The following is a 12991-nucleotide window of genomic DNA, read 5'->3' on the forward strand; positions in this document are numbered from 1 at the left end:
ATCATACATGTTTCTTGCATAATTGAATGTTCATGTCCATGGATCACAATGTATATAGAAACAAACATTATTTTGAATTATCTTTCACAGTTATATATTTAATATATAAAGGCTAATTTTGGGATACACTAAAGCAAATATTAACATTTGTCTCAAAATTAATCATCCTCTGAAGCCCCCGATGGGATTCAAACCCATACCTCTTTCCTCTGGAGAGGAAAGTATTCTATCTTAAAATACAAGGGCATGTAAGAGGAAAACTAGCAATATCAAAGGGACGTTTTCACAGATTAGACATGTATTGAAGTTTGTTATTAAATACTTTAAATTGATAAGTAAACATTTGAGCAAAATACTCCAATAAAAAATAATAAAAAAGAAAACAAAAGAAAGGAAGTCTTCCTTAACTGGGCTCGATCCACTGGCCCTTGGAGTAAAAGCTTAAACTAATGGGCCATCAGTTCTCCCATATAGTAAGTGGTTTATTTTATACTTTATATAAGCAATCCTTTAAATGTCACAAAATCTAACTATAACATAAGAACTCCCAAAATTATCTTTTTCATTATAGACTCTATGCTATATTGATAAATGCAAACATTGGATCTAAAAAGCTGCAATAAAAAAAAAAGAATAAAAGAATAAAATTGAATAAAAATAAAAAAGTAACGCTTGATTGGTAATTGTTGGCTCGGGTACTACTTACATGTACCCCGGGTACTCTTAAGTATACTTACATGTACCCCGGGTACGGTAAATATACTAAAACGTACCCGGGAAATGTAACGCTAAATCGGTCTTTGTCGGTTACTTTTTGAAATTTATTATATTAACATGTATGTCAATTTTCTGTAAGATGGCCTCTATATTAAAATTATTATCGAAACTCATATTCAAAAAGCATGTTAGTGCAGTTTTGTTAAAAGAGAAATTTGTTTAAGATAATCGGTAGCGCGTTTTACGACATCGGATTTTGGGCGAAATATAACTCAGGTACAGTCTAAAATCGACCGGGTACGATTAAGTATATTTACCATACCTGGGGTACATGCAAGTATACTTAAGAGTACCCGGGGTACATGTAAGTAGTACCCGAGCCGACAATGACCAATCGAGCAAAAGTAACCCTCAAATGGGCTCGAACCATTGACCCCGTGGAGTAAAAGTCTACCGTTTGGACCACTCGGCCTAGTTCTTCTTGAATGATCTGAGCATTTTATGAGTACATACGTACCCGGAGGGTCAATAGCTGGGAGTTGGATTATTGCAACTACACTCGGCCATCCATGCTAATACAATGAGTGATGTGTTTCATACTTTATCAAGTTTATGTAAGCAATCCTCGTATCTCACAAAATATAATGAAAACAGTCGATTTAATTTTTATATTTACTCGATGTCAATACTATAACTTATAGTATTGACATCGAGTAAATTTAAAATTTTGTACTCCCTATCAGTTACACGTATGTCAGTAATGGCATCTTTAAATTTTAACAAGTTTTTAAGTACGTTGTGGGAATTCACAGATCTACATTAAATTATTACTTAAAGAATGTTATCTTGAAAAAGACGAGCTAAAACACACGTTTAAATTTTTCCTCTTTACGAGGGGGCCGCCATCTTGTTTTCTAAAGTAGTTCCAAATCCAATATGACGGCCGCCTACATACATCAGAGAGACGGTGTGGTGTAGCCCACTGTCCGATGCGTTCAGATTGCTTGGTATTATTTAAGTTTAAGAGTATGTGTAGAATACATTCATGTTACTAAGTGTAATGAGCATTCAGTTAAAGAAAATATTTTAAAATCTCAAAAGCATGTAAAAAAAATCACATGTTTGTAAAAGATTTTGCACAAGTAACCATTTGCAATGTGAAATAGAACAACACAAATTTGATAATAATACTAACAATTTTCTATTTATTATTTCAACAACAAAAGATTGAGCTTCCTCCTGACATGGTTATGCAGAAGATTTATTTGAAGCCTACAGCAATACAAAAAGCTTACTAAAATTAAATACCAAATTATCTTGTTTAAACAAGTTTGAAAATTTTATATTTATAATGAGTTTTGGGAACACATTTTTGATTAACATGATCAAAGATCTAACAGTCACTTTTGAGTTAAGCAGAGATATTCACTGCTGGAATGTGTTCATTTATGAAAAAATGCAACAGTTTAATTAAATCAATTGAATATTTAAAACTAATTCATACTGAATTTTCTTTTGTCTTCGGCAAGTCTGAAGGTTTGTGAAGTTTGTTGTCGCCACTGCTTTATATAGTAGACATGAATATAGTAACATCATCTTAGTGCTGGGATGGTCAAGGTACGTCTCAGGAAAAGAAAGGAATCCAATTTCCGTGTTGAATCAGACAGTATCCGTATTCTTGGCATAGCTATGAACACACATGTATGTCAGCACTATTTAAAGTCCACAATGTTTTTCAACCATTAAAAGCTTTTAATGTGGAAATGACCTGGGTTTGTACGCCCAAGTTTCGCTGGTGTCATGATATTTTCCTTTGCAGGGTCAAACTTTCCGTCTAAAGAGCAAGAAACCCTCTTTTGCTTCTTTTCAGCACACTGAAAATATAAAACAATATGAATTTAAACCAACAAGATTAATAAAGCGCTAGTATTGACTGAGCCTTTCCAAAAATGCTGCGACATATGTTGATTAAATTAATAGTGGTTATAATATAAAAATAAATGACTAAAATTGTATTGTTTTTGAGCTTATACAAAATTATGATTTTTCAAATAATGCAAATAAAATTTGCATCACACAATAGATTGAAATGCAACGTTTGTAAAGATACCATCATGATTATTATAGGGCTAGTATTGACCGAGCCTTTCTTAAAATGCTGCGACATATTTGATTAAATTGATAGTAATACAAAATAAAAAAATGACTAAATTTGTATAATCTTTGAGCTAATACAAAATTATGATTTTGCAAATAATGCAAATTAAATTTGCACAACACAATGCATTGAAATGTAACGTTTGTAAAGATACAAACATGATAACTATAGGGCTAGTATTAACCGAGCCTTTAGAAAAGAGCCACAACATATGTTATCAAACTGAAATTGTAAAAAATAAAAAAATGACTAAAATTGTATTTCTTTTGTGCTCATTCAAAATCATGAATTTGCAAATAATAAAAATAAAAGTAGCATCACACAATTCGTTGAAATGTAATGTTTGTAAAGATACCCATAAGATTAATATAGGGCTAGTATTGACTGAGTCTTTCGAAAAGAGCCACGACATATGTAGATCAAACTGATAGTGATAACAAAATAAAAAAATGAATAAAATTGTATAATCTTTGAACTAATACAAAATTATGCCTTTGCAAATTGTGCAAATTAAATTTGCACCACACAATGCATTGAAATGCAACGTTTGTAAAGATACCAACATGATATATATAGGGCTAGTATTGACTGAGCCTTTCAAAAAGAGCCACGACATATGTTACTGAAACTGATAGTGGTAAAAAAATAAAAAAATGACTAAAATTATATTGCTTTTGTGCTCATTCAAAATCATGAGTTTGCAAATAATACAAATAAAATTAGCATCACACAATGCGTTGAAATGTAATGTTTGTGAAGATACCCATAAGATTAATATAGGGCTAGTATTGACTGAGCCTTTCGAAAAGAGCCACGACATATGTTGATCAAACTGATAGTGATTACAAAATAATAAAAAATGACTAAAACTGTATAATCTTTGAGCTAATACAAAATTATACCTTTGCAAATAATGCAAATTAAATTTGCACCACACAATGCATTGAAATGTAACGTTTGTAAAGATACCAACATGATATATATAGGGCTAGTATTGACTGAGCCTTTCAAAAAGAGCCACGGCATATGTTGATGAAACTGAAAGTGGTAAAATGTAAAAAAAATGACTAAAATTGTATTGCCTTTGTGCTCATTCAAAATCATGAATTTGCTAATAATACAAATAAAATTAGCATCACACAATGCGTTGAAATGTAACGTTTGTAAGAATACCAACATGAATAGTATAGAGCTTTATTTGACCAAGCTTTTTGAAAAAAGCCACGACACACGTTTCTCGGATTACGGAAGTGTAAACAATGATACGCATGATTTGGTGAAAATACCCACCGTTGTTTTATAAGTAAATACAAAGCAGTGTCGAAAACAAATGAATCAATAAGATGTATCAAACTCAACAAACCTTTGCAATGAATACTTCTGTGTTGGCAACACTTGGTTAATTTGTACTCTTATTCTTTCTCGATTGCTTTGTCACGGTCTCGCTTTGTCAAAATGGCTGCTGTGAAGAATTATGGAGGTTTCGGCGAAACCCCAGTTCGGCGAATTGATTATAAATAGTAGGTGTTAAACCGGTTCGGCGAAATGATTTATAGTTGATCACGCCTTAACATAACTACATAAAAGGTGTGAATAGATCGATGTACGGCATTGCTATCACATTCAAATTGTATATTTTAATTAGCGATATTGTTTCACACTTATTATAAAGAACGCTTGGCTAAAGTGAGGCTGTCAAATTTCATCACCTGAAAACAGCTCACAGTTTGGTATCTAGTGATGAATGTCATGTTATGCTGACTACTATAAATGGTCGACATTGTCACTTATGTTTTATTCTAGCTATCATGGCGAATGAATACCCTTGTATAAAATGCTTGAAAAATGTGACTCGGCGTATGCACGCCGTAAGTTGTGACGGTTGTGGTCGGTGGCAGCATCGTAAATGCGACACCGGTATTACATCTGAGCAGTACCGCTTGATGTCAAGTGGACAACTGACCATGGAGTGGTCTTGTTTGGATTGCAATTTGGACAGTGAGGTTCGTCAATTGTCGTCAACAACAGTGTATGACGAAATACCCCCTGATACAAGAAAAGTATCCCTAATTCTCCAATCCGGGAACTGTCCCAAACATACACTGTCCAATAAATATTGTGTATCCCAAGTGTTTCATGTGTTGTCATGTCAATGCATATATTACGGTGAATTGTATAAGTAAATAAGGTAATTATGACTATTTGTTATGTATAATCACTTGCAAGTAAATTTGTGTATATGAACATGTAGAACAATTGTTAAAAGGTATTTCAATAAAATATTACACTACACACTGTTTTTCCTTTGTATTTATTCACACGATTAAATACTCATGCATACTGTTTAATTGCTCCTCGTGCGCTGATTTGAGCAATCAACTACAATAGTAATTGATCTGCTAATGGGCAACACAATAGTGTTTGCTAACACTTCGCCGACAATTTGTATGTGATAGCAATGCTGTACATCGATCTATTCACACCTATTAAGTAGTTATGTAAAGGCGTAATCAACCATAAATCATTTCGCCGAACCGGTTTAACACCTACTATTTATAATCAATTCGCCGAACTGGTGTTTCGCCGAAACCTCCAGTAACCGCTGTGAAAATTTGCCTCGAAGCGCGAAGTCTCGTTGGGTCGCAAGTCTCGTTTCCCTTTTGCGTAACAACGCGTTAGCTTGTTCTTCGGTTCAGTGAGTGTCTCATCCCTTTGTTTGTATAGGTCCCTGTTCAATTCTTACAGAGAAATTGTCTTAGTTAATACACATTTGCAATATATATCTACCTCCAATGATAATAAACAATCAAACTATCAAACTAAACCTTAGCTTTCAATATTTAAACATTTTACATATGGGTAAATATAAGCTTTTTCAGTGGGTACCCCGTAGGGAACCTCAATGACCAAAATTTCAATGTACACGAACTGTGTAGTCATGTATATGCATTCAGAGAAAACTGAGTGGATTTAGCCAGTTTTCACACGTTAAGTCGCAGATACAGTCGCATTTTTATAGGAAAGGAAACGGAGTTAAATAAACGTGGATGTGCACATGGACAGCAGTCATTTATGTTTAAAGTGGATAGTATGATTTGTTATTGAAAATTGATGCGATCATTTCGTTTTATGATGTATTGTTTAATAAACTAAGACGAAATTCTTGCATTGTGAACATCATTAAAATAATGAAATATGAACTACGTGTTTTGGATAAGATTCCATGGATTTAAAAATTAATGCAGTTTGTCACGGAGATCAATAATACAAATTGGCTTACTGTCTCTGTCACAAGTTGCCTGTACGTTGATCGAGTGATAGTGTTTCCTGTTGACGTACGCTGCTTCGTCGGGCTGCCCGGGTGATAGAAGACGGATGTGGGTTCCGTCTATACAACCAATGACAGAAGGGAATCCCCGAACCCGGAAGAAGTCATTAGTCGCTCGGCGTCGGTCTTCGTCGCTGGTTGGAAATTTAATGAAACGGTCCTTCAGTCCGAAAATAGCGTCAACGACAGCGGTGATAACACGAGAAACAGTAGCTATGTCAACGCCGAAGGTGTCGCCGATAACCTGAAGAAAATTCCCAGTAGCCAAGAATCGAAGAGTTATAAGTATCTGCTGCCGTGTTGACAGAGACCTGGTTCGTCGCGTCTGTCGTCGTAAAATAGGGTCCAAGAGGTCGACAATTCGGTCAAGGCTCTGGGCAGAAAACCTATACCTTCGGCGCAGTTCGTCGTCATCAAGTCCATTCGTTTGTAAGTCAATTCGTCGAAATCGTCGCTGTCGTCTGTGTCTAAAAATGAGTACGTCCGCCATGTTGGTCAGTAGTCCGTGTGGTAACCAGCGTCTAACCAGCTCATAGAGGTGGGTTACAAATCACCGCGGTAATAGAGCGGTTACAGGCAACGTCGTTTTTTATACAAACCGCCGAGACGCGGTAACCGCAGCGGTTACTGCGATCTTGCGGTTACCTTGTGGTTAAATTGTTTATACAATCGGCAGCTGGTCTGTAGGGCAAGCGTTGTTATTCACATCATGAACATAGCGAATCGTACCATGACAATGCAGTCCTATCATATATTTCGTAGAAGCAGCCACGATTGATCTCGATTTCACACTAACGGCCAGTAATACCGTAATGAAAGCGGTGATAATATGACAGACTGGAATACGATTGCGCTATTCTACAGAAAAATAGTGAGGTTGCTACAATTATTCACGAATATTTTGGACAAGTGTAAAACAGTCAGTAGACGCTTCATCATCGATAAAGATCTCTCTAGACTCTTCCAAGATCTCAAAGAATGTTATTATGCCAGAACATATTGGTTGTGCTAAGATTTTGTAAATCGAAGAATTTCTTGACAAAACGCAACAGACTGATCGGGTCTTAAAGATACATTTTCTCAGATTTTGGCATGTATTAAAGTTTGTAAAACAAAATGCTTTATATTCATAAATGTAAAGATTGGAACGAGAAAAAAAAACATTATAAAAAACAAGAATAGCATTAAAGGAAGAAACCAAAGTGATTATCAACTGGGTTCGAACCGCTGACCCTTAAAGTAAACGTCTTGCGCTGCAACCACTCGATCATCCGTGCTCACAGAGTTAAATGTAATTTATACATTATGCAATCATCGTCATGTCACAAAATATAACGATAACAACAATACTCTCCAAAGTATTCAATCTTTTTGCGTTTGTAACGCTTAATAATTTTCAGGTTTTTAAATCGACAAAAAATTCCTATAATCGATATTTTAGAGCATGGTAAATGTTTAGTATTACTGTGTCCTTGCAAATATCATAACTACAATGAAAAATTGCATATCTGAAACATTTTTTTAACAAATTTGTCGACTACCAAAACGTGAAAAGGTCCCTTAAAAATACCGAGTAACATTAGATTAGTACAGTACCAAGAATAGAATAAGCCAATTGTACGTTCACCTGTGTTTCGCAGTCATATATCAGTCGGTTTAAACAGGCTGTATTAATTTTTATACCGCATTCAGTAACACTGGCGCACCTGTACACTAATTTAAACTGGTAATTATAGTAGTTAATGTACGCGTTGTTTAGGCACTTGTTTCAAGGTTAAATTAACTGATTTTACAGTTTAGAGGTATTTAAAAAATATCAAATCCAACCTTACTACTAAAGAGCGAATGAACTTATTGTTGTATATCCCGTAATTATTCTAAAAATGTATTACTATTATTACTACTATTATGTTTCAGCAACTGAAATGTTTGCCTCCGGACTCCAAGTGTAGAGGTAGAAGAAAAAAAACTGAAATTGTATGCAATGTAGCGGATAAAATGTTTCGGCTCAAACAGAATTTTCTACTATGCGATCTGTTTAAAGCCTAGTTTAAACGATGCACTTCTTCATCCTTGAGGTATACTACTCAATGCACTGATCTACAATACATTCTTATCTTTATCGATCGTCTTGTATCAATCAGTTGACCCATGAATGGTTTACTTCACTGTTTCATGTGCACCGCCGTATTGTGACCGCATCGAGCTATCAGAACAAAGGGCAGACTACATATGAATAAACAGTCTAGACTAAAACATATGGCAGCGGTGGGATTTGAACCCACGCCCCCGAAGAGACTGGTGCCTTTAACTAGCGCCTTAGACCGCTCGACCACGCTACCTCATGTAACAGAAAATGTATTAGCATTTAGAGCTTTTAGCAGTGGTGCTACCCTTGGAAGTAGTATCTATTAAGAAACGGTTATATAATGCTGAACAGTTGGTATCCTATCGGAACTGTTTACATCATTATGCACAAATAATCGTTCACTCCGTATACAAATGATATTCGTACATTTTAATATTTGTTTAAGTTATAGTTGAATCTCGACCTAAAAAACACCGTCAGCTCAAGGTTTAACGCTGTTTACCTTAAGGTTATATGGTCAATACGATTTCATGACTTTCTATTAAAGAAAATATGCAGGTCGCGTCATATTTTCGTAAATTACTATGAACGATATTTATTATCAAACAAATTTACCCTGTGCAATGCCAGAGGCCTCCAAAAATCGTCCTTCTATTTGAAGCACGTGGGCATGAGATTTCTCGTGCAGTCGCCAGTTCACCGCTGTGATACCGCTACGGCCAGCATCGACCACTCCGTCTGCATTCACCTAAGTCTAAACGGGACTCTCTCCCGTTACAATTTAATAGATAATCAGTGTTCAGAAGTGTGTATGATAAATACGGAATACCGTTAGACCCATCGTGGTTACACATTAAAATCCAGAGGCGACAATGCGATAGTGCGATAGTACGATGGCGACAGTGCGATAGTACGATGGCGACAATGCGATAGTACGATGACGACAATGCGACAGTGCGACAATAAGATGGCAACAGTGCGATAGTACGATGTCGACAATGCGATAATACGATGACTACAGTTCGACACCGCGATAGTACGATGGCGACAATGCGATATATAATATAGTCATATAATAATGTCGCCATCGTATCATCGCATTGTCGCCATCGTACTTTCGCGTTATCGCACTGTCGTCATCGTACTATCGCACTGTCGCCATCGTATTGTCGCATTGTCGTCAACGTACTCTCGCATTGTCGTCTATCGCCTTCCGGTACACATGCGCACCTCGTATTTTTACCTAGATGTAGCCACTTTTAAAAATACTTTACTGTTCGGCATACCTTACATCAATACCCATTCTATAACTTAATAATAATTTGATTTTATAATAACTGTTACCTCCTTCAAAATACATCTTTATAAAGTCATCTATTTTGTTTCTGCAATAAGTATAGTTTGTGTACCGGAAGGCGATAGTCGACAATGCCTTTGTACGATGGCGTGAATGCGATAATACGATGGCGACAGTTCGACAATACGATGGCGACAGTGCGATAGTACGATGGCGACAATGCGAAAGTACGATGACGACAATGCGACAGTGCGACAATACGATGGCGACAGTGCGATAGGACGATGGCGACAATGCGATAATACGATGACGACAGTACGACGACTATCTCATAGTCGCCATGGTACTATCGCACTGTCGCCATCGTATTGTCGAATTGTCGTCATCGTACTATCGCACTGTTGCCTTCGTAATGTCGCACTGTCGTCATCGTTTTATCGCACTATCGCATTGTCGCAATCGTACTATCACGTTGTCGCATTATCGCCATCGTACTCTCGCATTGTCGCTATCGTACTATCGCATTGTCGCCATCGTACTATCACACTATCGCATTGTCGCCATCTGTATTTTAATGTGTAACCACGATGGGCCTAACAGTATTACGTAGATATATAATACTATTTATGTTGCGATCTGCTTTTTATAGCGGGATAAACACGGGTTGATACAATGTAACACAAACGCATATCAGTTTATTCCTGCAGTAAGAGCGTTACATACTCCTTTGAATTGAAGTTCCATGTATACATACAATTTGACATTATTTCATTACATGCAACGTATAATTGCAATACAAAGCTTTTATCGTGTATGCATCGTTCTAAACATGTCAAACATACACTTCTTTTTCACTCACAATAATACAATATTCTTGGCGACTTTATTCATATGATTAAATTCAGATACGCAAATGCCGTTGATTAAGCATTTCATGGAAAGTAAACAAACGATAACGCGACACATACCAACGCAGAGAGACGGAAAGCTCGTCGACAGCAAAAGGTTAACCAGTGAAATGTTAACTAACGGCCGTTTTAACGGGCCATTTAATTATGCAATGGCACACTCTTAGCTTTATTTGCAAAGCAAGATCAGTTTACAGATTTTCCATGTGTGAAAATCTGTTAAAGTTCAATGATTTAAGACATCATTGGCACACGTGGCATAACTGGCATACGCGAACATAATTCAAATTGTTGCGATGCTAATAAACAACATACAGCTTGTCATCACATGTTAAAACGATTGTAATCGAAACATCGTTAAAGGATGCTTGTACTTTTTGCACTGTGATCATGAATGTGTAAATCTAAATGATCGTTTCGTATCAATGATTTCATTTTTATGCATTAAAATGTATCAGCAAATGCTGTGCAATTTTTTAAGGTCTAAAAAGTGTGATCCACTAACCCGAACTACACTAATTGATTGTGCAGAACCTTATCATTTTGCTAGGTTGGGTTTTCAATCAGTTTTGCTTCATTCGAACACCTTTGGTAAATTAACGTTTAAAAATAACATACAAAGAATGCTTAATATATATAGCTGTGAAGCTTCTGTCAGGTAATACCCTTATAAAAGTTGGGATAGATCTAGTGAATGATATCTACATACTCGTTTGGAGATTTTAGTGGAAACAAACAACATTTTAAATCGTCTGAACTTAAATCAAATGCATGATGATGCCGACATTCACTTTTATACGAATGCTTTAGTTTGCATATGAATCAAATGACTGTTTGACGGATGGAGTAGGGCTTCATTAAGCTAAAAGATGCTACAACCATTATCACTAACACAAACAAATTAAACTGCAGTTGCTGGTACACAACACCGACACCAGGGTCATCATAACAAACTCTATATTGCATCACGTCTGCTACTTTTATTAACTAGCATGACTAGCGCAAACTTTTCTTCTGTTGACGCTGTAATTGGGACTAGATCCTAGATAAGAAGATTTGATAAGTCTGTCCAATGGTGCTTTTTCCCGCGTCGTGCGAAAATGGGTTTTATAGCATATTCGTCCAGCAAAACTCCACACCGACCGGCGCTGTCAGAAGCTTCCCGCTTCGTTATAAAGTCACGCAAGGTCTAAGGGTCTCATTAGCTTGGCCGCATATGGCAGAAGACCCGCTTTCGCAGGACGCGCTTCATTTCATATGGCTTTCTTGTAAGTACTTTATTTCAGGAATAGTAATATACTTGCATAATAAATAAAACGTTGAACGCGAATTTAGTTTTTCTACTGATAACTACTTAATTCGCTGCAACGCAAACACTGTCCATATAAAAAGTAGATCAACATTTACACGGGATTCCATTAGCTAAACGGTAAATATTTTTTAAACAAGAACGATCAGTCGTTTAACGATCTTTGATAAACATAATTCTGACTCACAATGCACACTTCAAAGATGGGAAAGTTCACAATTACGTTTATTAAAAACTACTTAAAAATACACAATTTCAACTCATGATCAACTGTGAAAACTTCCGCCCGTGAGCAATCTTATGATTTAATGTTCTCTTATATTGAGAAAACAGTCATTTGACAGGTAAAAGCAGGAAATTACCCTTACCTTCCGTCAGTAGTGACACTGTTTTCAATATTGATATCAAGATGCAGTGAACCGTAACTTTTAACCTTGGATGGAAAGTTAAAGGCTCTATAAAGGTCACAAATCCAATTATTATGCATATCAACTGGTCTTATTTTTACCGGATTTAAGTTACTCTTGCATAAAAACTGCTAATAACACAGCTTATGTACAACGTTGTCAAGAATTATGGAAGATAAACCCGTTTCATAATTGGAAGAAATGTTTACATTTTTGAAAACTAACGTGATGTGTAGCCTCAGAGCGTTGACATATGCTAAAACTAGCCGAAAGAAAATTCAATTTTAATTCTTTTTTAACAACTTTTTACCAGCAGAAAGTAACTTATTAGATCTTTCTTCCTCTGTATTCAACTAACAATCACAGCAATCTTTACCTGAAGAATTACCATTTGCTTTATCTAATTGTAGGCTAGAAGCTTATTTGTAGCTTAATTGCCGAAATAAATGTTGTTGTTGTTGTTGTTAAAAAAGATCACTACAAACGTTTTAACCATTTAGAAGAGACCTACTTTGTGAGTGATACCGGAAAACGTTTAAAGTCATCGTTATATTTTTTGTGACCCGAGTCACTTTCACTTTCTCTTTCGCGAGTAAACAGCGATGTAAATAAACTGATTGTTTGTAAACACATTTGACTTGGAGTACACTTTATTTTGAGCTCAAAACAAGTTGTATTGCTCATTTTTTTATTATTATGTCCAATAGCATATATATATTGTTTTTTGATAACCTTTATAAATAAAATATGAAAACAGATATTTAAAAATCTGTAAAAA

The 12991-nt window shown here is 35.7% G+C and overlaps 1 protein-coding gene across 1 annotated transcript; it reads right to left on the reverse strand.

The window, feature by feature from the left end:
* Positions 1-6111: 6111 nt before the first annotated feature.
* LOC127878787 (putative nuclease HARBI1) lies at positions 6112-6693 on the reverse strand. The gene has a single exon (XM_052425316.1). The coding sequence runs from the start codon at positions 6691-6693 to the stop codon at positions 6112-6114; it is 582 nt and encodes a 193-aa protein (XP_052281276.1).
* Between the last annotated feature and the right edge of the window lie 6298 nt (positions 6694-12991).

This window comes from Dreissena polymorpha, chromosome 4 (genome assembly GCF_020536995.1).
Source record: "Dreissena polymorpha isolate Duluth1 chromosome 4, UMN_Dpol_1.0, whole genome shotgun sequence".
In the NCBI taxonomy this organism is placed as follows: domain Eukaryota; kingdom Metazoa; phylum Mollusca; class Bivalvia; order Myida; family Dreissenidae; genus Dreissena; species Dreissena polymorpha.